At 32.8% G+C, this 24940-nt stretch overlaps 5 protein-coding genes and 1 long non-coding RNA gene across 25 annotated transcripts in view; 4 read left to right on the top strand and 2 right to left on the bottom strand.

Annotated features, from left to right (window-relative positions):
* Window positions 1–285: 285 nt before the first annotated feature.
* RpS9 (ribosomal protein S9) lies at window positions 286–2123 on the top strand. Of its 2 annotated transcripts, XR_013039118.1 has the most exons (5): window positions 286–440; window positions 753–991; window positions 1175–1361; window positions 1590–1789; window positions 1899–2123. XR_013039118.1 is itself a non-coding variant. In XM_003702816.3 (4 exons), the coding sequence occupies exons 2-4, from the start codon at window positions 769–771 to the stop codon at window positions 2068–2070; spliced, it is 582 nt and encodes a 193-aa protein (XP_003702864.1). In that variant the 5' UTR covers window positions 286–440; window positions 753–768; the 3' UTR covers window positions 2071–2123. The 2 variants fall into 2 exon arrangements, 1 of the variants encoding a protein (XP_003702864.1); XM_003702816.3 differs by lacking the exon at window positions 1590–1789.
* An 856-nt stretch (window positions 2124–2979) lies between these two features.
* On the top strand, window positions 2980–7270 carry eIF3b (eukaryotic translation initiation factor 3 subunit B). Of its 3 annotated transcripts, XR_013039114.1 has the most exons (14): window positions 2980–2997; window positions 3571–3603; window positions 3955–4162; window positions 4323–4518; window positions 4577–4889; window positions 4960–5316; window positions 5401–5543; window positions 5629–5764; window positions 5844–6039; window positions 6100–6280; window positions 6358–6598; window positions 6666–6774; window positions 6849–7037; window positions 7137–7270. XR_013039114.1 is itself a non-coding variant. In XM_076534681.1 (13 exons), the coding sequence occupies exons 1-13, from the start codon at window positions 2995–2997 to the stop codon at window positions 6947–6949; spliced, it is 2217 nt and encodes a 738-aa protein (XP_076390796.1). In that variant the 5' UTR covers window positions 2980–2994; the 3' UTR covers window positions 6950–7270. The 3 variants fall into 3 exon arrangements, 2 of the variants coding, with proteins under 2 accessions (XP_076390796.1, XP_012139854.2); XM_076534681.1 differs by having other exon boundaries at window positions 6849–7270; XM_012284464.2 differs by lacking the exon at window positions 2980–2997 and having other exon boundaries at window positions 3594–3773; window positions 6849–7270.
* A 150-nt stretch (window positions 7271–7420) lies between these two features.
* PGS1 (Phosphatidylglycerophosphate synthase 1) lies at window positions 7421–10002 on the bottom strand. Of its 4 annotated transcripts, none has more exons than XM_003702815.3 (8): window positions 9865–10002; window positions 9281–9476; window positions 9095–9217; window positions 8744–9021; window positions 8399–8670; window positions 8098–8334; window positions 7819–8028; window positions 7421–7761 (listed from the first exon to the last, which is right to left on the bottom strand). In XM_003702815.3, exons 1-8 carry the CDS (start codon window positions 9894–9896, stop codon window positions 7559–7561), a joined length of 1551 nt encoding a protein of 516 aa, XP_003702863.2. In that variant the 5' UTR covers window positions 9897–10002; the 3' UTR covers window positions 7421–7558. The 4 variants fall into 4 exon arrangements, with proteins under 4 accessions (XP_003702863.2, XP_076390799.1, XP_076390797.1 ...); XM_076534684.1 differs by lacking the exon at window positions 9865–10002 and adding an exon at window positions 9794–9812; XM_076534682.1 differs by lacking the exon at window positions 9865–10002 and adding an exon at window positions 9702–9721.
* A 375-nt stretch (window positions 10003–10377) lies between these two features.
* Window positions 10378–15444, top strand: EndoB (SH3 domain containing GRB2 like, endophilin-B). 9 transcript variants are annotated; one of them, XM_076534691.1, is made up of 9 exons: window positions 10378–10516; window positions 11170–11311; window positions 11382–11510; window positions 11578–11740; window positions 11804–11867; window positions 11955–11990; window positions 12284–12474; window positions 12550–12573; window positions 14948–15444. In XM_076534691.1, the coding sequence occupies exons 1-8, from the start codon at window positions 10454–10456 to the stop codon at window positions 12566–12568; spliced, it is 807 nt and encodes a 268-aa protein (XP_076390806.1). In that variant the 5' UTR covers window positions 10378–10453; the 3' UTR covers window positions 12569–12573; window positions 14948–15444. The 9 variants fall into 9 exon arrangements, with proteins under 9 accessions (XP_076390806.1, XP_076390801.1, XP_076390805.1 ...); XM_076534686.1 differs by lacking the exon at window positions 12550–12573 and adding an exon at window positions 13855–13993; XM_076534690.1 differs by lacking the exon at window positions 14948–15444 and adding an exon at window positions 13855–14086.
* Window positions 15445–15478: 34 nt separating this feature from the next.
* Window positions 15479–16979, bottom strand: RpS18 (ribosomal protein S18). The gene is made up of 4 exons (XM_003702813.3): window positions 16710–16979; window positions 16137–16322; window positions 15956–16057; window positions 15479–15687 (listed from the first exon to the last, which is right to left on the bottom strand). Exons 1-4 carry the CDS (start codon window positions 16962–16964, stop codon window positions 15520–15522), a joined length of 711 nt encoding a protein of 236 aa, XP_003702861.2. The 5' UTR covers window positions 16965–16979; the 3' UTR covers window positions 15479–15519.
* The window catches only part of LOC105662397 (uncharacterized), a 57558-nt gene continuing 49351 nt past the window's right edge, over window positions 16734–24940 (top strand). For 3 of the 6 annotated variants that reach the window (XR_013039120.1, XR_013039121.1, XR_013039123.1), the window contains exons 1-4: window positions 16734–16885; window positions 17178–17280; window positions 17630–17725; window positions 17987–18107. This is a non-coding gene — a long non-coding RNA (uncharacterized LOC105662397). Of the gene's footprint in view, window positions 16886–17177; window positions 17281–17629; window positions 17726–17986; window positions 24373–24940 lie in introns of those variants that run through there. The other 3 variants (XR_013039119.1, XR_013039124.1, XR_013039122.1) reach the window with 3 other exon arrangements.

Consider the following 24940-nt stretch of genomic DNA (forward strand, 5'->3'; position numbering starts at 1 on the left):
GAAGGCGGATTAACGACAAATAAGTTGTGACATTTATTTACGATATTTGCAAAATACATTTTTATATATAATCTTTATCACAAAATAATAACGAGATATTGCGTGATGAGATTTTTTGGGACTTATTAAGAATTTTGAAATTTTAGAACTTTGAATCTTGTGGACATTGGGTTTTTGGAATATTGGGACTTGCATATTTTGAAATTTCGAAACTTTAGACAAAACTTTAGTCAGAAAATACCGCTTTTAAAAGTAGGTTTTAGTTTGGAGAAATCTGAAGTATAGAATTCCATATTTCCTGTTCAAAAAATGCGCTAATTTCATTGAATGCCGGATTTCCGGTTGTGGCGCTGTATTCGGTGCCTACATGTAACGTTCGTGAAGCGAACTCGGCCATTTCTTTATTGTATCTCGGCGTGGTCGGTACCTCTGAGTAGTAGGTAAGCTTTACTTATTCCAAAATTATTTAATATTTAATTTATTGTTTCTCTAACATCATACAATATTAAAACAGTTATCGTTATTTTAATTGGAGTAATATTTTTATTCGAATTTCTTGTAATTATTAACATTTTCTTAAACGTGTGGTTCACTCACCACGTGTTCGTAATTATACGTAGAATCATAATTGTTGTAATTATTCTTGTTACGAGAGGTTGTTGACCATGAGAATAATAAATTATAAGGATTAATTTAAATAGTGCTATCCTTAGATACTGAGAAATTTAAAAAAGTAATTTTTTAAAAATTAGGTAACGACCGTGCAAAATGGTGAACGGAAGGATACCCTCAGTTTTCTCGAAAACTTACGTTACTCCTAGGCGACCTTATGAAAAGGCTCGTTTAGATCAAGAGTTACGAATTATCGGTGAATATGGTCTTCGTAACAAGCGTGAAGTATGGAGAGTAAAATACACATTGGCAAACATCCGAAAAGCCGCTCGTGAACTTCTTACTTTGGAAGAGAAAGATCCTAAACGTCTGTTTGAAGGTAAAGTTAAAGTTCTTATTACTAAATTTACTTTCGCCTATTATAAAATGATGTCGTACTGTATTCTGACACTTCTTGTCTGATCATTTTGAGGATACCTTTATTAATTCTGATAAAGCCTAAATTAAATTTCTGCCCGCATGTTTTAGTCCCATGTTTTAATTTAAAAAATCCATTTTGCAGGAAATGCACTTTTACGTCGTTTGGTAAGAATCGGCGTATTAGACGAGAGCCGCATGAAACTCGATTATGTCCTTGGTTTGAAAATTGAAGATTTCTTGGAAAGACGACTTCAGACTCAAGTATTCAAATTGGGACTTGCCAAATCTATTCATCATGCTCGAGTACTCATTCGTCAACGGCATATACGGTACATATTAATTGGATATGATATTCCATATGCCTTAAAAACTGGGCAAGAAATGTCTGATCATTTACAGATAGTTTCCAATCTTTAAGGCTAGATTAAAGTCCTGGTTAATCACCAAATAAGGAATTATACTTACTTGGTTTCAAAACAGGAAACAAATTTATACATTTAATGTTATAAATGTATTAACAGTGTTTAGTTACTGAAGGTATCCAACCAATTTTTCAGATTATCTGCTCAAAATGAAAAAAGCAATGTGACTTAAAATATTGGATGGAGAGCTATGGTGCTTAAGAATCTACAATAATGTAGAACTTAATTTGAACCTGTTTTATTTCAGGCAGGCCACTTAGGTGTCATAATAATGGCACTTAACGTCTGTCCTAACGTTAGCAGATAGGGGATACTGAATGTATAAGAACCAATTGGTACTTGTCTTGCGTATTAAGTAGCTTCATACTTTAATGCACTATAGTGCAGACTGAGTATTATTTATAAATGTAAGCATAAAACATGAAAAGTATAATACTGTTTCAGAGTTCGCAAGCAAGTTGTGAACATTCCATCTTTCATCGTGCGATTGGACTCGCAGAAGCACATTGACTTCTCACTGAAGTCGCCATTCGGCGGTGGCAGACCTGGTCGTGTAAAGAGGAAGAACTTGCGCAAAGGAAGTGGTGGAGCTGCGCCAGAGGAAGAAGAAGATTAGACAGTTTTTTGTATATTATACTTTAATAAAAGTATGCATTGACTGTTCGAAAACAGTATTGTAATATTACTTAGCGACTGTCACTATCCAATATATTCCTTTTTGAACTTCACCCTGCATATTTAAGTTCTCAAATTTATGATAGTCGAATCTGTACGATATTTTTGTAATAGAAGTAGGTGAAAGGAACAACTGATGAATAGTAACAAGAAAAGAATGCATTTATTCGATAATAAGGTTGTAAATAGGTACACATATTTAGTAGCAACATAGTATCCAAAATATTAATTACATAGAGTATACTTATTTACAGTTCCTAACCTCTTCACCTATTTCTAAATATTTGTTTTAATTTTTCTTTTTATAATATTTGTAATAAAATAAATACTATTAATATATTATACGTATTAGTTTTCTCCAATTAAAAATGTTAGGTTAAAACGCAGGAAATGTCACATGTTCTCCTGGTATATCAGGCGCTACTGTTATCAAGAGCGCAGAATAGTAGAAGAACGTAATCATTGACATGTGGAGGGGATAGGATAGAGATAGTAAGCCGCCATGAATTGGTCCCAAACCAGCTCCTGGTAGCAGGATCACAGAAAGTAGCAGGAGGTATCCGGTAGAAACAAAATTGGCGGGAAATGAGGAGCTCTAGATACGCCCATACCAAAATGGCGACTGCATGAAGTGAACTCATTAGGTACAGACACGCCTACTCCAAGATGGCGGCAACCACAACATGAGATCCATAAATATTTAACTTATATGCAATTATTATAAACCAATTTCAACTCTATAGTAGTGCAATGTGGAAAGCAATTATTTATTCATTTTTACCGTTGATATTTGTGAATACTTTGTAAACGAATTCGAAACAGTTCGTTCATTATACTTGACGGTCATATAGGAAATGACATTCGAATGGTAACTATTGTTTCCTTTAGTCAAAAACTGTTTTCAAAGAGTTCCCTTTAGAAAAAGGAGCTTATTTGTATAATTTTATATAATAAAGAACAGCCAATTTTAGTAATTAAAATTATTAATTGTATATTCCAAAGTGCAGGTTGTGGTTTGGACAATTGCCGCTAAATGGCGCCACGATTTACTTTGGCAGCTGACGAATACAAATCGCTAGATTTGGAGTAGAGGCATCAGGAGTGTAGAATAAGCGAGGAGGTATACAGGTAGAAAGTTATTTAGCGCGGAAATTTGAATTTTGCTATTGCTTTTCTACTACCTTATAATTTGATATTTTATTGTTTGCAAATATTTTATAAATTTTCTACACAGAATTCCAAGAAGTTCCTACACAGATTGTACACATATTTTATTTTTTGATTATAACGAAATATTAAAGTACTTGATGAAAGGAAGGAAGCAATACATAATTTTACGTGCAGATTAATGAATAATTTATTTCTAAATGGCATTATATATGATACAATTAAGCAACGAATATAATGACATTTTCATATTAATTTATTTTAATTTGTACAGGAGTATACGCATAGCAGGAGGGGCACCTTACATGTACGTTTGAACTTATACCGAAGAGATCTTAATTGTGATTCGTTTCCAAAGCTTAATGAACACTTTCGAAAGTATTGGACTTTTCTATGTTTTAACATATAATTGTGAATGAAGATAACATTTTTGTCGTTATAATACATATTTGATTATTCATCACCAAGCACCACGCGGTCAGTATGGCATATTGGACATTTTATAATTATAATTAAAGTGAATACAAATTTTTATACGTATTTTTAAGAAAAAGTGGTTATATAAATTTTTAATTGGTATATAATACAATGGATTATTTTTACATATTATAAAAAGTGCATGTATTTATATAAATTTTATTACTTCCGTCTTTTAAAGATTGCATCAAATGCAGAAAGGCAACTCTCAGCCATTTTCATTCCATACCTCGTGCATTTAGAGGTTTCCAAGATGGCGAAGAAAACGTTAGCGGATAAAACCCCTCAAAACGACGATAATGTTAAAAATAACGACGATGTACTAACCGACGATGAAGAACCGAATTTTAGTGATCCCGAGGGATTTGTGGATGATATCACCGATGAAGGTAAACTCGATTTTTCGTAAATGACAACTCGACAGAAGCCGAGGAATGGTGATTGAAAGCATGGCTGGGCATAGTCGCAAATGTGGCATGCGAACTTAACCTTAAAATACTTTTTCGTACTGAAATACGTTAGTGATAATTGCAACATTGTTACTTGTAGAACTCCTTGGTGACATCCTCAAACAAAAACCATCAGAAACAGATGGTGTAGAATCGGTAATTGTTATCGATGGAGTGCCCCAGGTTGAGCCTGAGAGATTAGAGAAACTTCAATCCGTGATTAGCAAAGTTTTAGGAAAATTTGGCACAATTGTAAACCAATATTATCCTAAAAATGAAAATGGATATACCAAAGGGTATGTATAATTTTATTTTATACTCTACTAAAACTACATCCAATTTATTTTCTTCTAGGTATATATTTTTAGAATACAATAACCCAGTTAACGCTTTAGCAGCCGCTCAGTCTGTAAATAATTACAAAATTGACAAACAACACACATTTAAAGTAAATTTGTTTACCGATTTTAAAAAGTTTGAAGAAATCCCAGATGAATGGGAGCCTCCAAAACCACAAGAATTTAAAGCTGCTGCAGATTTACACTATTATCTTTTAGAACCAGATGCTTATGATCAATATTGTGTACTTTGTGGTAATGGTCCTTCTGTTACTGTACAAGTATGGCAAAATTCTGCCCCTGAACCATCATTACTCGAAGAACGTGCTGTAAGTTATTAAGTTCTCATGTGATGTAATGTTCATTTGTAACTAATGATATTTACCTACCTTTTTTCAGCGCTGGACAGAGACGTATGTCAAGTGGTCTCCATTAGGTACATATTTGGCAACTTTTCATAAATTGGGTGTTGCATTATGGGGTGGCCCTCAGTTTGTACAGCAAGCTAGATTCAGTCAGAAAGGTGTTGAGTGTATTGACTTTTCACCTTGCGAGCGGTATTTAGTAACATACACTCCTCGAACTGATCTTGGTTCTGATCAAAAACGTTTGGTAATTTGGGATATTCTTACTGGTCAAGAAAAGCGTTCATTCTATGCAGACGGTTCTTCGGTGTGGCCCATTTTCCGTTGGTCGCACGACGATAAATATCTTGCTCGTATGGGAGAAGATATTCTGAGTGTTTATGAAACACCTGTACGTTCTTTTCATTCAATATAATATAAATCCTTGCAGTATTAGTGAAACTTTGGAAAATTACACCTTTTATAAATGTTGCAGTCGTTTGGTTTATTGGACAAAAAGAGTATAAAAATTCCGGGGATCAGAGACTTCAGTTGGTCTCCCACTGATAACATTCTTGCATATTGGGTACCAGAAGATAAGGATGTCCCAGCCAGAGTTACCCTTCTTGAGATTCCAAAGTAATCAGTCCATCTATTTCATATATCATTTTAATTATCATTCTAATTATCAGTTATTAATTTTTATAATAATTCATGATTTCAGCCGAAATGAAATACGTAACAAAAACTTGTTCAACGTAGCTGACTGTAAAATTTATTGGCAGAAGTCAGGAGATTATCTTTGCGTGAAGGTTGATCGTTTCGCCAAACGTAAAGAAAAGACAGAACAAAAATACACGGTACTTGTTACTCTGATCCTTAATATAATAAAAATGTCTATATGTACCTTGAAGAAGTAATATTTATTTTTATTAATAGGGAATGTCTTATAACTTTGAAATCTTTCACATGCGAGAAAAACAAATTCCAGTTGATAGCGTAGAAATAAAAGAACCGATTCACGCATTTGCCTGGGAACCTGTTGGCAGCAAATTTGCTATTATTCACGGAGACATTCCAAGCGTTAACGTTAGTTTTTATGAAGTACGATATGGTCATCAGCCTGCACTTTTAAGTAAGTAAACCTGAATAACTTTATACCAGCATATATTTCAATGCCAATTTTATTTGATAGAAAAACTAGAGAAGAAGGCCTGCAATCACCTGTTCTGGTCACCTTCTGGACAATTTATTGTTCTTGCTGGATTAACAACTATGGCAGGAGCTTTGGAGTTTATTGATACCAATGATTTTATCATCATGAACTCAACGGATCATTATCAAACTTCAGACGTAGAATGGGATCCTACCGGACGGTGTGTATATTTGTTTAAAAGATTTGTGAAAGTTATATAAATATTTGAACGTAATACATGTATGAATTTCATTGCAGGTATGTCGTAACTGCTGTCTCTAGTTGGAAAACTAGCGTTGATAATGGATATTGGATATGGACGTTCCAAGGTCGTATCTTAAAAAGAGTTAACCTTAATCAATTTAATCAATTGCTTTGGCGACCACGACCACCAACATTGCTGACAGCAGAACAGATTAAAGAAATTAAGAAGAATTTGAAGAAATATTCCGCGCAATTCGAAAGCAAAGATCGTATGCGACTAACACGCGCTTCAAAGGTATTTGAATGATATTGAATTAGTATATTTAATGTAAAATCTGTATTAAAAACAATTTATTTTACAGGAATTAATTGAAAAGCGTTGTACTGCAATGAAAGCATTTGAGGAATACCGTTCAAAACGTGTTCAAGAATGGAATAATCAAAAGAAACGCCGTTTAGAATTACGTAATGGTACGTATTAATAAAATAGTAATTTTTTTTATAAGTAATACCTATGATTTACGATATTTATGTCATCTTTTCAGGTATCGATACCGATGAATTAGACTCTGATTCGAAGAATGTAGAGGAAGAAGTAATAGAATTTTTCGTCAAAGAAGAAACATTCGTTATTGACGAGAAATAAAATTTTGTGGGAGAAGTTTTCCTGTCTGCCATTTTTGGAAATCTCTAGTGCAAAACCGATCCAGTCATTTGTGAAAAGTGTTGTCAAAGTAATTATCTCGTAACAGTCACGTTAATCGTGACTCTTAATAGTGAACTGAAATGATTATTCTAAGTGGTTATGAACAGTTTCTCTTATACCATTTCAGCACTTTAATTGGAATTTCTTCCACTTTTTCGACGTTACGTATAAAACGTCGTAACCATAGTACCATAAAGTTTTATCACGTTCCATACAGGATAGTATGTCAATCAACAAATAATTATTATCAGTATAAACATATGCAATGTATTATTTTATTTAACAAACCCATAATTTTGAGTTATTAAATTGAAAATATTTATTAAATGATCAGGGACACTAAGATATCTTATTTATATTTTTTTACTAATTTTAAGCGCATTGTAAACGATAAATGAAAGTACAAATCGATTAATTTGATCGATTATCTTTCTTTTTATTTCGTTCAATAATTGTTTTCCAGAAACAATTAATATAAATTAATTACATTCAGGTATAGATTATAAATAAAATCGCATATGGTAGATATTTTATACAAATGACTCGTATTTAAAAGTAATACCTAAACAAAACAACGGCAGCAGATACCCACGCAGGCGGTATTCTGTCACGTTCGAGAAATGTTCGATTCGTCACTCGCTTCGCGCATGAAAATAAACGTTCATGTTCCTTTTGTAATTTGTCTTGTAACTGTTCATTTTTTGTCACAACTGCAATTTGAGTTTCTAAATCTCTCCTAACTGATCTGTAACCTGAAATTAATTTTTCTTGTATAACTTACAATTATTTATCCCTTAGTGTTATCTTACCAAAATTAGGGGATCCAATAAGAGTAAGACAAGGCTTTTCTTGATATGGTAACGAATACCATAATCCTTTTGCATGATATGTCCAGCCTGGCTTAACAAACTCCCATAAAGTTACTCTATTTTGTTGTCCTAGTTTGTTACAGTAGTCCATAAATGACTTTTCAATTTTTGTGTATGCTGCTGGAATACCTCCTGCCACGCCTTTTGCCGCTGTACACCATTTTTATGTTACATTAATTATAAAAATAATTTTATTTTATTCTCATAAAAATAACGTACTAAAGAAACCATTGGTAGTTGGATGCGCAGTCAAGAGGTGACATGTTCCCTGACAGTGTTTAAGTAACGCGTTAGTGTATTCGGAAGTTAAATTAAAGTAACCAGTTGCCAATTTTAATGTTGCCCCTGGAGGCGTAGTCTCCAGCATTTTCAGTGTTATCTGACTGTCGTGATAAATATTTAATTGACCCATTTGTATCAAAGGAAAGATCCAAGTATCTGTGTCGAAATCTTTTCCTATAAAAATAATTCAGATTAGGGAGTGGTTTCAATGTAAATCATATGTATATTTATACATTACCTAGATTTTCAAAATCAGAACGATCTTCTATTTCCCTTTGGAACAGAGTTTTCATGCTATTCGCCGCATGTTGAATGAACTTTGCAGGTGTTTTGAGAGGATGGATTTTTATGGCAGAGTTTAATACTGTAGTTCCATCTGGTTGAAGTACAAAACTGAAGTTTCCTACTCTTTCGACTAGTTCATTATAGAAATCACAGAGATCTTTACAATCTTCGATTAGAAAATAACGGTCTTGCCGGTTTGTAAAGTAATCATTACTAAGATTAGCACTAAAATATTAAACTGAATTTTATATTTTGCCAATTGCGTATTGAAATAACTTCGTGTAGCATTAAAGATTACCCGCTAATTATTATATCATTATCTATCATATACAGTTTCATGTGCTGTAATCCTACTAATTCATTGAAACGATCTGGTATAACCATTTTTAGAAATCCACGAAGTTTAGGAGTGTGATAAAGAAAAATTTGACAAGAATGACCATGTTTTCCATTAAGTAATGGCTCCAACATTTTCCGCGAGTTTAATGTACCTCTAGATCCCCTCATAAAATCTAACAAAATTTTTACTTCAATGTTACCATTATTTATGTCTAAAGCCTGATCGATAGCTTCCACCTGAAACAGAAGTGTCATTGATTACACTGTTGCTAAGATCTTAGTTACTTGGATAGTTACTGAAAGTTCTTACTAAATTAGATTCTAATTTTCCTGTGCCTAAATATAATGATGCAAATGTTATTCTCTTCTTCGCATTTTTACATTTCTCAACAAGAGTGGAATAAAATATGCTTGGTTCATGAATTATTTTAATCTGAAAATAGAAAAATCAATGTAAGAAATACATTAAGTTCCTCAAATTAAACTTTAAATTTACCTTTGATCCATTGACAGGAAAACAAGGTGCACATTTGTACAACCAAGATAATATATGAAATTCCGGCTGTACTGTTTCCACTTCTAAATCTCTTTCTTCCGCTAACATACTAATTTGTGCAATATTTGTTATTGCAGGCAAACAAGACAGTCTTGATTCTCCTTGATCATTTATTAACAGCCTCTTTGTATGAAACCTAAAGTTCAATTTAAAAAGGATTTCATGCTTTCTTAAAATATATACAAAAGTAATAATAATTACATATTTACAGTGCTGTCGTTCAAATTACAGTTCTATTGAAAAAAATATCAAATTACTATCATGAAAAGAAATATAATAAAAATTATTGACACGTGCACGAATGACATTATACGTGTAAATAAAGAGTAGTATTATTATAAACAATATTTTATTAAATTACATTCAGTTTTTTTATATTTCATTCAATCTAACAGTCATTGTCACATGTATTACATTTCTTACGTTAGATCTACGACAGATAGGTTAACGTACCTTTATTAAAATTAAATCTATGAATTATGACACGACATATACGTTGTCACAATTTATTACATTATACTCACCGTTTTAAATTTTTACCAATCAAACTATGCATGAGTGAATCTTCGAATATAATGAAACATTAATAAATATTTTAAATTGCGTAGGACTGTTCCCACCTGACCATAAAGCTGCAACGCGCGCATATCCATATCGTTTAGACTTTCCACGTTACATAAAAATGTACAAATATTTGCATTTTTATGGAATCAGAAAGCAGAAGTTTCTCGTCTTTTTTCCTTTCATTTCCAATCATTACATCAAACGTGTTACAAGGATCTAAGACGATTAATATTCTAAAATTGACGGGATTTAAATCCTGTCCATTTTATTCAAGTTGTAAATCAATTCATACTTTCCCTTTATTTGACATATGTGCCGTTTATAAAATATTATTTTATTAAGACGTATGAGTTATCAATAATTCGTACATTGTAAAATCTGTTATATTTTCCTGCAGTCGTTGCATTTTATTTGAAATCAATTTTCAAACCTTATATGCGCAAAATGTCGCGAAGCGCCTCTTCACGGAAGCACTCAGAATTAGTGGTCGATAGAAAATAAAGAGTAACAGGGGTGATCGTAGAAGATTCGTAACGAAACAGACTTAAAATGGATTTCAACGTTAAAAAATTAGTAAAAGATGCTGGTGCTGCACTTAGCAGGGTTGTGCAGGTAAAATAACATCGCCACGATAATTAAACACATTTTTGTTGTCAAGAAAACACTTCTGTTAAGTTACTTGCAACTGTGAACACTGTCATTTCTGACATTTTATATCTTCTACAACGAAGACGAATTTATTATGAAATAATCCCAACTTGACATTTGATTTTTCTTCCAGCGTTTATATAATGACATGTTTTCTAATCGATTTTGTTTAATTTACGATTGTCACAATTTTATTCGTAACTCTCCCTTATATTCTGAGTTTAATTGGCGATCGAGGTTAGTAAAATATAGTAAATTTCAATAATTGTTTGTGTTCTACACTGTGCTATTCATTACATTCTTGTTTCTTGTTATATTATTTGAATGGAATTAGCCGTCTTTCTGGTTTGTTATTCTTAAACAATAAGAGAATGCAGATAGAGTATATCTGTGAGCTAAATAATTAATCATTCGATGACTCAGAACATATCAAATAAGTTACAGTGACTAAGACTGTTGTCCTCTTTAATTTCACGATGTCTTATAATGCTCCTCTGTACAGATGTTTAAAAACATGAGATTCAAAATAAAGAACATACCTTATTATAATATATTTTGTATTGATCAAAAAACTCAGTTAATGTAACATATTTTAGTTCAATATTTCTTCTTTTCAGTTGACAGAAGAAACATTGGGAACATCAGAGAAAACTGAATTAGATGCACATTTAGAATATCTTTCAGAAAGAGCAAATGCCACAAAAACATGGACTGAAAAAATTCTTAGGAATATGGAGTCAGTGCTTACTCCAAACCCAGGTTATACAAAATTCATTATGTATGTTTTAATTTGATTAATTTCAAATTAACATGAAATATCTTATTGCAGGCAATAGAATTGAAGACTTCTTTTTTGAAAAGATTGATAAGAAGAAACCTAATAGGTTGAGCAATTTAGAATATGTGGGTATGGATATGATAGAAGCTGGAAATGATTTTGGTCCAGGAATTGCTTATGGTTTGTACAGATGTTATTTTTTGTTAATATATTAAATTGATTCTTCTAATTTATATTTATATTTTAGGTAGTGCATTAATAAAAGTTGGTCAGTGTGAACAAAAATTAGGACAGATTGAAAGGAGTTTTATTGAAGCTGCAGCTAATTGTTATATACAACCTTTAAGAAAGTTTTTAGAAGGTGAAATGAAAACTGTTACCAAAGAGATGTCTATATTAGAAAATAAACGGTATGTATTTTATATAATTGTATCTAAGTATTCAGTTTTAATTTAGAACTTTGTTATTTGTAGATTGGATTTAGATGCCTGTAAGAATAGAGTGAGGAAGGCGAGAAGTATGCTTGGCCAGCAGAGTGTAAGTTCTATTATTTTACATTTAATTTAATTATGTGCTCTGTTTGTTTATTGTGTGTTTTGTCCTGTACATTGCTGCATTTCATAGGAGTCTGGTGTATCTCCTGAAGTGTTACTAGATCAGGTATTAATGGAATTGATGCCTTTGATAAATCAAAAGTTAACTAGTTTTCTTAAAGATATACTAGCTCACATCATGATTTTTTAAAAATCTTCAAATTCTTTGAATTCGAAGATCGCAGTATTTTATTCTTTAGTTTATATGAAACATGCACTCTTTCCGCTTTTGCTGTATGTGTGAACAAGCCATAAATGTTTCTTTTAAACATGTACTGTGTTTAATGAGTTGTAGAAAGAAATTTAAATAACACGTTTTAATTAGAAACATAAAATAAAACTGTTTATTGCTCTACTCAGGCAGAGAGGGAGCTGAGAGTAGCACAGTCGGAGTTCGACCGTCAAGCAGAAATTGTGAAATTGTTGCTAGAAGGAGTTTCAAGTTCTCAAGCTGGACACTTGCGTTGTTTGCATGAATTTGTTGAGGCACAAGCCCGTCACTACGCTCAGTGCCACGCAACAATGCAAGATTTACAACGTGAACTCGCCGGGTAAGACGAAAATTTATCTTGCAAGCTCCTTCTTTTCAAACTATTTCTTAATTATCCTGCACCATCCTTATACAGCTATCCCACTCTCTGGTGATCCGAGTGAGTAATGTTTAACAGTTATTGAATGTTATGTCATGTATGACATGTAAAAGTATTTAGACAAAGCTTATAGAACCATTACTCATTCGCAGAGATCATCATGTTCTGTAGATACTTATAAATATTATTACCTGAAATTTTGCTTATTTCTATAAATGTGACTTAGTGATTATTTTTCTTTTCAACGGCCACTGTGTTCTGTTGTAAATATATGCTTCATTGTAGGAATGGTATCTTTCTTTACTTTGGTTCTTAGTACGACTCTATGCTTATTATATTAATTTGTTCCTTTAATGTACTCTTTCTATTCTCTATCTTTGCTCGCATGATTGGGATTGCAGGGCGCGTCAACCGAGTCCTTTGCTGAGAGTCAACAGCGAAGATGTGATCGAGTTAACACCTTCTCCTTCCCAATCCCAAAATTCCCCTATATTTGCACCACTAGCTGGTGCTACCTATGTTACTGCCACCTTTGATACTAATACTGATACCGATACTTCAAAAGTTTAGCCTTAAAAATCAATACTGATATTCACTATAGGTGGTTACTAATTCTTGTATTTAAGATACAAGTAAAAACTATGACAATTTAGGGCACAGAATCTCTCCTTCTTAGTAAATAGTGTTTGTTAACTGATACAACGATTCTATAGAAATGTTAACTATTTTTAGTTTATGCTGTCATTGTTGAACTTGTAATTGTCAGAAATGAAATAATAAATTAAATTTTGAAATGCTTAATTAATTTTAATTTTTTATTAAAATTATACTTTAATCAGTCTTCATTTCTGATGCATGCCATTCAATTTTTTAGTGTTGATTATCAAGGAGTAGCAAAGTAAATAACTTTTCAAAAAGTGTTATTTCCCAAAACTGTATACATTCTTCTAACACCTTTCCTTACTTTGTTTTCTGAGTAACCAATTGTTTTCCTACTTGTCTAATCGCTTATGCCTCTCTGTGTGTATTAATATAATTTCCAATTAATTACAATTAATATTTGTTTATGTTCAAGCATGTTTACTGTACAAACTATATATTATGTTGGCAATACAAACAATACGAGGTCACATGTATTTTTCAAGAATTTCTCAAATAAAAATTCTTAAAATATCTCAATGTTTACAGTCATGAGATTTCATATTACCAACTTTTTGGTATTTGACAAGAACTATAAACAACAGAAAAATATTTTCACGCAATTTTTGCATAAGCCAAAATTGACTCACTTTCAAGAGCATGTTTATCATACTCAACCAGATTGTAATTTATCCTACCCAGCTTATCTGGGGGTCCTTATCATCCGACAACCCCACCAACATCCAACGCATCAACGGCATCAAATGGTCAAGAACGTGCAAGGGTATTGTACGATTATGATGCGAGGGATTCTAGCGAATTAAGTGTCATGCAAGACGAGGTAACGAAGTTTGTGATTTAGATAAGAGGAAGCATGTTACATTAAGGCCATATAAATGACATGTATCATTATTAAAAGTGATGTTGATTTATAGCTTTCTTGATGAAAAAAGATTTATCTTAAAAATTCACCTCCAAATTATTTAATTAGTTCTGCAAGAAATTTCTACAATTAGTGAATGCTGTCAATTGATGCATTTTTAGAAACTTTTATGAAAGCACATCTAATACGTAGTTTGTATGTTCGATAGCTACCAGGTTCAGTGCAATGTAATACATTTTGTAATCCACTTTACTATTAATACAACCTTAAGTAAGGGTTCTCACATAACTTAAAAGTGAATTTTGAAACATATCTGTAGCCTAAAGAGTTTTTCATATGTAAAATAGAAGTAGAACACTAAAAAAATAATGTAAATAAATTCTTATACCTTTGTGTATCGCTCGAATTGCAAGATATTGTAAAGTAAATGGAATAAGTATGTTAGAACTATGTAAGATACTCAAGTAAAATAGTTTAAGTACCCTGTATGTTAAAATCTGCATTTTTATAGGTTTGGCAATATAATTTTAAGAATTGTGCATGATACCTGTATCTTAGTCTTTTTAAGTTTTATATATGTATATTAGTTTTCTTATCTTTGTTAAATTTATTCTTAATGTTTAATTCTTGCATTTGTTCTGGTTCGTTTGTATATTTGTTTAAATATCAGAAATTGTTATGCCTATACATTTAGTATGCATATAAACAAATATATATATGTATATTTATTCGAATCTTGCATGTATCAAATAAATCGTCATTTCATTTCGTTAAATGTATTTTATTTGTTTCCAACCTTATCAATACTTTCAGCTTCTATGGCTTGCTGATTTTGAATTAACTTTTTAAGTCGCAACGAATCGCATTTTAGATCTTTGGCTTAAAATTTCATCAAATTCAACTATCTTTTAGGTAATTACTGTTATTCAAATACCTGGTGACGAAGACTACGTTATGGGTACAAGAGGAAATCAACAAGGAAAAGTACCCAAAGCATATTTAGAAACGCTTATTGTTTGTGGATGAAAATTTCATTATTACCTAACCTACGTGCACATTCCATTGTATTTTGAAGTTTCACTCTGCCTTTGAATTTAATTGAAACTGACTTATTCATGTAGATATTCCAAGCAATTTCTCTGCTTTGTATAATAAGTTTCAAAAATACTCCAACTTCCAAAGTATATAATTATAAATATTGTATAGAAAAAAAACTATATGCTCATAAATTGCATATCAATAAACAAGCAGTCAATTCTTGAAGATACAAAAGGTCAAATACAGCTAGAGAATGTTTCTGTAATTATATACTGTTGTAACCAAGCAATCGTGTTCTTTAAATATTAAAATGATGTTATATATTAATATTGTCTATTATATAAATAAAATTATTTGTTGTTTGAAATAAACATTGCTTCGTGTAAACAGAAAATCATTAAAAAATGCTGTTTTATAATTTTATTGATAATCAAAAGAATATAAAATTACTTCTTTTTCGATACACCCACTGTACGTCCACGACGACCGGTAGTCTTGGTATGCTGACCGCGTACACGGAGACCCCAGTAGTGACGCAAACCCCTGTGGGCACGAATTTTCTTCATACGTTCCAAATCTTCACGAAGTTTAGAATCCAAGTAGGAGCTAGTGAGCTACAAAATAAAATATAATTCTTGATCACTAGTTTCCAACTCAAGTGTAAAATAATATAAGTAAACATTTGTTGTTGCACATTAACATTCTAAGTTTTAGTATGCTATTTAACTTGTAATGTTAACCAGCAAACTACTGTGCAGTTCCTTTAGCACGCACTACCAACTAATCATATACTTTAGTTTTATATGATTAGTCGTGATGTCGTGCCACAAGTAGTCATTGAAATTTAATTTATTTGTATAACAATTTGGTGATCGTACATACCTGTGAATATTTACCATCAACAATATCCTTCTGTCTATTCAAAAACCAATCTGGAATTTTGTATTGTCTAGGATTGGCCATTATAGTAACAATTTTTTCAACCTTATAACAAAGAAATTATGTTATTATGGAATACTAGAAAATCGAAACAAATGTAATTAGTAATGTTGTTAGTTCTTACTTCTTCTTCTGAACATTCTCCAGCGCGTTTGTCTAAATCAATATCAGCTTTCTTCAAAACAATGTTGGCATAACGGCGACCAACACCCTTAATTGCTGTCATAGCAAACATTACTTTTCTGTTACCATCAATATTCGTGCCCATGACACGAAGAATGTGCTGGAACTTCTCTGGAATTACGAGCGACTGCAACACAAATATTAAACGTCAATACTTATCAGTCACACATTGAGGTTAACATTCAAATTGATTTAGACAGAGAGAAAGATATTATAATACCAAGAATAGACAGATATTATCAATTTGCTCAAATAATTATTTTTATCAGAAGAAATTTTAAATCATAAAATGTATAATAATAAAACCAATACATTATAATACTTGAACAGAAAAAGTGTATCATAGAAAGTACGACACGTGATAAATTCTATTATTTTTCCAGAAAAGTCGGAAAATATTTCGATACTTAGCTATGTTAGTAGCTTCTATATAACTTTCATTAAAAATTTAGTGTATCTGATATAGGATTTAAGCGAAAATTATAGATTTTAAGAAGTAACAGACGAAACTCACCATCTTGCCAATTCGTTTACCACTGAAAGAGACAGAACCGGAAGTACAATTTCCGGACTGGAGAGGGCGCAAATAGTCGATTATCGAATGAAAACTCGAATATAACTCGAACGTCATCAAAAATTTGTTGAATGCATCGACACCGTTCGAATTTTTGTCTTCGAGTGAAAATGAAGGTAAATTTGAACTTTTAAATATTTTTAATTGATCTACTTGAATGAAAAGCTTAACAATCATAATACAAACGTTCTGCATTTATGTATTAAATGTATAATTGTATTATAAAGTTCATAAATCCTGAACAAAAAATTAATTGGTAACAGAAAGTATAAATCAGAATACAGATAAAGTTTTATTATAGAAATCCAGTATAAAATTATTTGCTTCCATAAATAAATGTAGTGTACGAAATATGTAACAGATCAGTATTTAAAATTTTCAATGTATGGTATGATCGATTTATCGCAGTTGGTCGTAACTTCCAAATCGATCGACAGATGGCTCTTGCAGTGACGTGCTTGAAAGTTAACGTGCTCAAATGTCAAACACTTAAATTTTGAAAAAAAAATATGTAAGTACATCTGAAATACAAAAATATATTACAATTTAGGAAATTTAAAAACTCAGCTATTGTTTAGGTATATATTTAGTGCTAGTCATTTTGTAAAATAGAAAAAATTCGTATTTGAATAATGTTAGTCTACAATTGCAAGTACATTACGACATCTTGCATTGTTAGTTGAGCAATTATGGCGCGAAACATAGCAAGGTAGGAAAATATGGTATTATTTTTATAATGTGTTAAAATATATAGTAGAAAGTACTGTATGCATAGTCTCTTCGAGATATTTAACGATATTTAGTTTAATAATTAATAAGTTTAATGATATATCAATAAAAATTTATCTGCTATAATTTAGATTTTCAAAGTGCCGCCTTTTGCGTAAATCGAGTGACAGTTGACAGGCAGCCATAATGGAGGGAAAACAGTTGAAGATGCGTGGTGATTAATTAAGGTATTTATACTATTAATAATTAATAATATACTACCATACTATTAATATTTAATAATTAGTATCTATTTTTACCCTAAATTAAACATAAACACATACAATTATCTTTCAATCGACTTAAATATCTTTCAATACTCTATCGCGGAATTTCGCGAACGTTCTCGAAATTTCCAAAAGCGTTCGTAATAAAATCTGTCCCGCGCGTACAATTTCGATAACTCAATAAAAAGCGAAAGACTGAAAAGTAATCGTGTATCTGCCCAGAGGAGGAGGGCAGTTTTCCATAGGATACGATTTCCGGAGATTTTCCTTCTTTCATCCCCGTATCCAAGAGGGTGGAGCAAAAACGAGCGTCCAGAGGGTAATCGGGCGAAGGAATCCCGAGGTATGATACCCCTCTGATTCGTTTTACGATGGTCGTTTCCTTGAATTAGGACGGAATAAGAAAGAATTCGTCAATTCACTGATTTCGAGCAATCCAGCTTTTATCTTGTTCGCGCTTGTGCACACATAAGCGTACGTCCCATAAAACGTGCAAAAAGTTCATATGCAGGAAACACCATACGTTAAAACGAGGAGGGGCTTTTATTATATTTTTGAGTATATTTGCTATGATGAAGATTTTTATAACGTTGATGCATGTGAAATCTTTAATATTTGATGTGTAAGGTAAGTTTGTGATTTTTGATCAATTTTTAATTGTTATTATAAAGTTATAAGGCTAAGTTAAGGTAAGTTAAGTTGGTACTATAAGGTTATAAGGCTAGTTAAGTTAAGGTAAGTTAAGTTAAATTAAGTTAAGTTAAGTTGAATCAAGTTAAGTAAAATTAAGTTAAGTTAAATCAAGTTAAGTTAAATCAAATTGAGTTAAATCAAGTTAAGTTAAATTAAGTTAAGTTAAATTAAGTTAAGTTAAATCAAGTTAAGTTAAATCAAATTGAGTTAAATCAAGTTAAGTTAAATTATCACTATAAGGTTATAAGACTACTTAAGTCAAGGTACTTAAGTTAAGTTAGATTATCAGTATAAGGTTATAAGGCAAGTTAAGTCAAGCTAATTAAGTTAAGTTAAGGTAAGGCAACCACGTAATCAGAGAGTGTAAGCATGACATGTATTTGCGAGAAATAAGAGAAAATCTGACCATCGACCCGTTTAACAGGACAGGCATTCAACGGTACAGAGCACCTATGGTCAGCGGCACGTGCTGACATATGGGCTTTAGGGCTTTACTGCTATCCAGTGGTCTCTTTGCGGGGGTGGTAAATGGGGTGTCATCGTGTTAAATGGCCCTGATGCCCGCGGATCTATTCAAGGCGTACCTCTGCCAAGACTCAAAACCAATTCTTGCGGCTAATTTCCACCGTTTATACGTTTAATTGCCCTTTCAAGCCACCTGGACTACAGAAAACCGATTTCATCGAATAGAAATTGTCGCCTATTCATTTCCATTACCATCTAAGAACACGTTGTTATTTATCACTCTGTATATTCTCTCCAATTTTGTTAGAACATTTTGTTCATGTCTTCCACGAAGGTATCTTGTATTTTATGGCGAAAATTCGCGACGCTTCCGCAAATAAAAAAGAGGGAACTACTGTCAAATGCGTTGCGATGCGGTTTTATGACGGTGAATGAGAAAAGTTGAGGGGCCTCAGTGTGCATCATCTTCTTGTACCTGCATCTTTGTCGTCAAGGTCGTTCCTTTTCCCAAAAATCGACTTTCCAATCGGCTACTGAACGTTCTATTACCTGACGTTATTCTTCTTCAGGTAAGTCGGGCATAAATCATCGTCTCATCGACGATTAGTATTTATCATAACTTTCTCCTGGGTGCATCTTCCATCTAACTTTTCTCTTTCCTTCTTATATCAACATTCTATCATCTTATAAGCTTCTATAACCTTATATCAATATTCTAATAGTTCTCAATTTTCAGATGAGGTGCTTGAATATTTTTAGCAGTAAGCTTCAACATTTTCATCTTAGAGGAGCTCAGAAGGAAGGTGATAATCTACTGTAGCAGCTGATTATACTTATTCTAAATTTATTATAAAATTATACTTTATCGTATCATAATCTTAGGACATGTATCTTAGGAATAATCTGAGGAATCGATCAGATAAAAATGTAGGTATCCATATTTCTGCGAGAAACTTTCTACAGCTCATGGAAGTATGATCGGCAATAATGCACAGTACGATCGTGTTGAAACGGTGACCGTGACGAAAGTCGATTTCCCAGCACGGTACAATTTCCAGCAGCCTCCTCGGCTTTGCAAGAGCCACCCGCAATCTTTGTCGGCAAACAGGGGCTCGTAAATTACGGTACGAACGTCTCAATGTTGGCAGGACCCTAGCTTCCCATTGTCTACGGGGCACCAACGTGTTAGACACGCACCCTGAATTCGAGTTAACCGAAACAGCTCTTTCAAATGGCTGACTAGGCCAATGGAAACACATTTTCTATATCAAACGTGTCACATTTGTATCTTTGATCTTAGGCGTTGCTATGTATCATTCATTATATCATTCTTTTATCAAACCGTTTATTAGTAAACTTCTATAAGTAAACTCTTTTATTAATGAGCAAGCTATATGCTCATTGTTGAAATTATTAGCAAGAGAACTTTCTAAATGTATTTAAGTAAATGTATGTATATATGTATGTATGTATGTACACATTTATATGTATGTATGTATGTATGTATGTATGTATGTATGTACAAGTTTCTACATATGTATGTATGTATGTCAGGTTGAAGTAGCAGGGCAATGTATGAACAATATATTATTAAATTTAACAAACCTTCTATTGTAAACACTCCACAAAGAGCACATAATTGTACAGAAAGATATGCTTCAAAGATTGAGAAACCTTTGCAATGAAGACCAGTCAAAAATGAAAAATATTGTACATAGAGCAAATTGTAAAGTTATCTGTGGTAAAGTAGCAATGTAACAATTGTATTAAAAACGAAAGGCAGATGAAAGTTGCAATGAAGACCAGTCAAAAATGAAAACTATTGTACATAGAGCAAATTGTAAAGTTATCTGTGGTAAAGTAGCAATGTAACAATTGTATTAAAAACGAAAGGCAGATGAAAGTTACAATGAAGACCAGTCAAAAATGAAAACTACTGTACATAGAGCAAACTGTAAAATTATCTGTATTAATGTAACAATGTAACAATTCTACTGAAAACGAAAGGTAAAGGGACAAAAAAAGAATGAAACGTAGCTGTAATAAAAGAGCTCCGAGCCAAAGAAAGTCATCTCGAAAGATTTATTTAGTTCCTTTGCATCCCGGGCTGTACCTTTCGTTTGATAGACACGTTTCCACACGAACACAGATAACTTCTTCGCGTTCATGTATCTCGATGTGTATACGTATCTTGAACATAGAAGCAGCTAAGGCTGTGGCGTCGGGGCGCAGGTGGCGATGCTCAAAGCCAATTATGCGAACGCGCCCCGACGTCGACGTCGTTCTCGCAAATCCCTATCCTCGCATTTAAAGCTGCGAGAGGGGTGCCACCACAGAGAAACCAGACAGTGCGAGAGAGAAGTTTAACTTGTCTACGCTATAACGGATTAACGGCCACGATTTATTCGCAAGTAATTGCTTCCGCCCTTTAATTAACTCGCATTTATTTCACGTAATGGCGACCGCTTGCCAGCCGTACACGAACTTTTCAACGGAACTGCTTCAAGAAAGAAGTTCTTCTTCGGAACGAGCTTTTGTTACTTTACCTGAGGTTTCTCTTTCTTATTGGTCATTTTTATGGAGTTTGGATACTTTTGGAGATTGTGAAGCAGCTAGAGCTTGATATTTTTGTGAAATTGTTAAGTAGCTGTAAGAGTTTGAAATTTTAAGATCAATGTTAAGGTTTATTGTATACATGGAAATTTATAAGGGTACTTTTTAAGCTATCAAACTTGTAAGTTGTAAAACTGGATGAATTTCAATATCTCTTTCTTATTGTTAATTTTTATGGAGTTTGGACATTTTTGGGAGATTGTAAAGCAGCTAGAGCTTGAAATTTTTGTGAGATTGTAAAGTAGCTGTAAGAGTTTGAAATTTTAAGATTAATGTTAAGGTTTATTGTATATTTGGAAATTTATAAAGGTACTTTTTAAGTTTGCAAACTTGTAAGTTTTAAAATTGGACTTGTAAATTTTAAGATTAATGTAAAGATTTATATATTTGGAAATTTATAAAGGTACTTTTTAAGTTAACAAACTTGTAAGTTTTAAAAGTGAATGAATTTTAATATCTCTAAATTTTGAGATTCCTAAGTTCCTACATTCTCAGATACTAAAAGTAGTATATTTTCAAACTCTCAAGGCTGCAGATGGTAAAATATCAAAATTCTCAAATACATAAATTCTCAAGCACCCAAATTCTCAAATTGTTAAATGTTCAAATTTATAGATACTCAAATCTCCAGATCCTCACATCCTCAGATCCTCACATCCTCAGATCCTCACATCCTCAGATCCTCACATCCTCAGATCCTCACATCCTCAGATCCTCACATCCTCAGATCCTCACATCCTCAGATCCTCACATCCTCAGATCCTCACATCCTCAGATCCTCACATCCTCAGATCCTCACATTCCTAGCTTCTCAATCTTCCAAATTCTCAAATTCTAAAATCTTCCAATCTCCAGATCCTCACATCCCCAATTTGTCACATCCCTAACTTCTCACATCTCCAAATTCCCAACTTGTAAACTCTTCAAATCTCCAGATTCTCACATCCCCAATTCGTCACATCCTCAATTTCTCAAACCTCCAAACTCCCAAATTCTAAAATCTCAAGATCCCCAAATCCTCACATCCCAACTTCTCAAACCTCCAAATTCTCAAACCCCAAAATCTCCAAATCCTCAAACCCCCAACCCCCAACACCCAATTTTCACTTCAAACTAACATCCACCACCTTCTCCAACGTACTCTCTCCCTTCTTTCCTCTCCCCTGTCCTCTCTAAGTGTTCAATAAACTTCGTAAAACCTCTCCCGCGACAGAAAGATACATTACAGCACAGTACACGAATGAAAAAAGACCGATATCGTAGGGGGTGCAAAAAGTCGAATGTTCGAGCAAACTGGGGCTCTCGGAGAGACTCATGGTCGCCATTTTGAGAACGATAAAATATCCTAGGGGTTGAGTCTTATCTTTCCTATTATCGATAGTTGGCAGAGGACCAATATGGCCACAGTACAGTCGCCATGGTTACTTCGGTGTACTCGGTCCAGGAACGGGGATCCCATCATCCCTACTATTATCGTGCCTTGCCATAAATAACAACCAGCCACTTTTTCATCTTGCTGGAAATACGTCCGACTTCTTTTTCGGATGACTATGAATCTTCTTGCAGAATTATTTTATCGAACAACTGGCATTTTGGCTAATTGGAGTTTAGAGCATTTTTTTGGGTTTAGAGGATTTTTTCGGGCTGTTTTAGGATTTGGTTGGAAAAATTTGTGTATGAGGTTTATTGAGGGGTGGGGGTTTGCAATTTTTTAATTTTGGAATTTGGAGAGATTGGGACTTCTAGATTTTGGGATTTCAAGATTTTGGCACTTTAGGACTTGCAATTTTGTGAGTTTGGGACTTTGGGATCTCGGGGCTTCTAGATATTGGAATTTCAAGGTTTTTGGACTTTAGGATTTGCAACTTTGTGGATTTGGGATTTTAGGATTTCGGGACTTCAAGATTTTCGGACTTTAGACTCGCAATTTTGAAATTTCTGAATTTTGTGAGTTTGGGACTTTGGGATTTCGGGGCTTCTATATATTGGGTTTTCAAGGTTCCTGGACTTTAGGATTAGCCATTTTGAAGTTTTTGCATTTTCTGGCGTTGGCACTTCAGGATTTCAGGACTTCCAGGCTTTGAGATTTCAAGGTTTTAGGGCTTCGAAGCTTAGGACTTTGTAGTTCAAGAAACTTTTTGAGGTACTACTCAAATTTTGAATACTCTAACTTGAAATTTAGGTCCAACTATAAGTTGCATTATCAAGGATCCTTTGGTCCAAGGATTATAACATAGTTACAACACTTTAATTCGTTTTAATGTTGTAGCCCTAAATAGTTAGTCTTGACGCATCTGATAAACTGACACAGGAAGGGGTTAAAAAGTTTCAAGTTTAAACTTCCAACTCTAAAATTCTAAAACTATGTTCTATTCAATTGTAATGTCTATTCCAAGTTAAATTATTTCAAAATTGTTGTGCTACAAAATTTCCGTAATTCTTGCAAAAGATTAATAATTGAAACCGAAGGCGTCGGATTCGAGCATCGACACGGTAGATCGATTGCAAGAAGTTCTTCCAGGGGTAGCTCTTTCAGAAAATGGAAAGGCCGGAGGGCGATGATATCGCTGACGAGAGCCGCCGTATTGGCTGCCACCCAATCCAATTGGGTTGCCATACTCCCTCTGAACGAGTGATAACAGTGCGTGCCGCCATCTTGGCTATTATGTGCCCGCGAACGAACGGACTTTCGTTTCATCCCCTACTAGGGGATCCCCTGGAAGATAAGGAACCAGTGCTGTAGCTAAACTTCTATGAACCTTGCTCTTTTACTCTTACTTTAAATTGTTGAAATAGGTTAAATATTTGTAATAAAAAATTATTATTAAAATTGCACCCTTAGGTAGACTATTATACTTTTATTAATAGAACGAAAGCTACAATTTATTATTAAGTATAATTTGTTATTTTTATATTATATTTATTGTATTTATATTTATTGTTAAGTTTAATAGTAAATTGTTACAATTTATTGAAAGTTATAATTCATTATTAAGTATGATTTATTATATTTATATTTGTTATTAAGTGTAATGGTAAATTGTTACAATTTATTGAAAGTTACAATTCATTGTTAAATATAATCTATCATACTTATATTATATTTACTATATTTATATTTATTATTAAGTACAACAATAAATTGTTACAATTTACTAAAACATACAATTTATTATTAATTATAATGTATAATAACATTATTTATAATCTCATTATAATCTACTAAAATTGTATTCTTAAAACTATATTCCTAAAATTGTATTGACTAAAATTACCAACAAAGAACTTAATTAAAACTTGAAGAACCAAGTAAGTCAACAACTGAATAATAGAACAAACAACAGAATAATTCCAAGTGAATCTAATTGTCTGAGTGACTAACTTTTTTTCGCAATTTTGCAGAGC

This window comes from Megachile rotundata, chromosome 8, assembly GCF_050947335.1.
Source record: "Megachile rotundata isolate GNS110a chromosome 8, iyMegRotu1, whole genome shotgun sequence".
Lineage (NCBI taxonomy): Eukaryota > Metazoa > Arthropoda > Insecta > Hymenoptera > Megachilidae > Megachile > Megachile rotundata.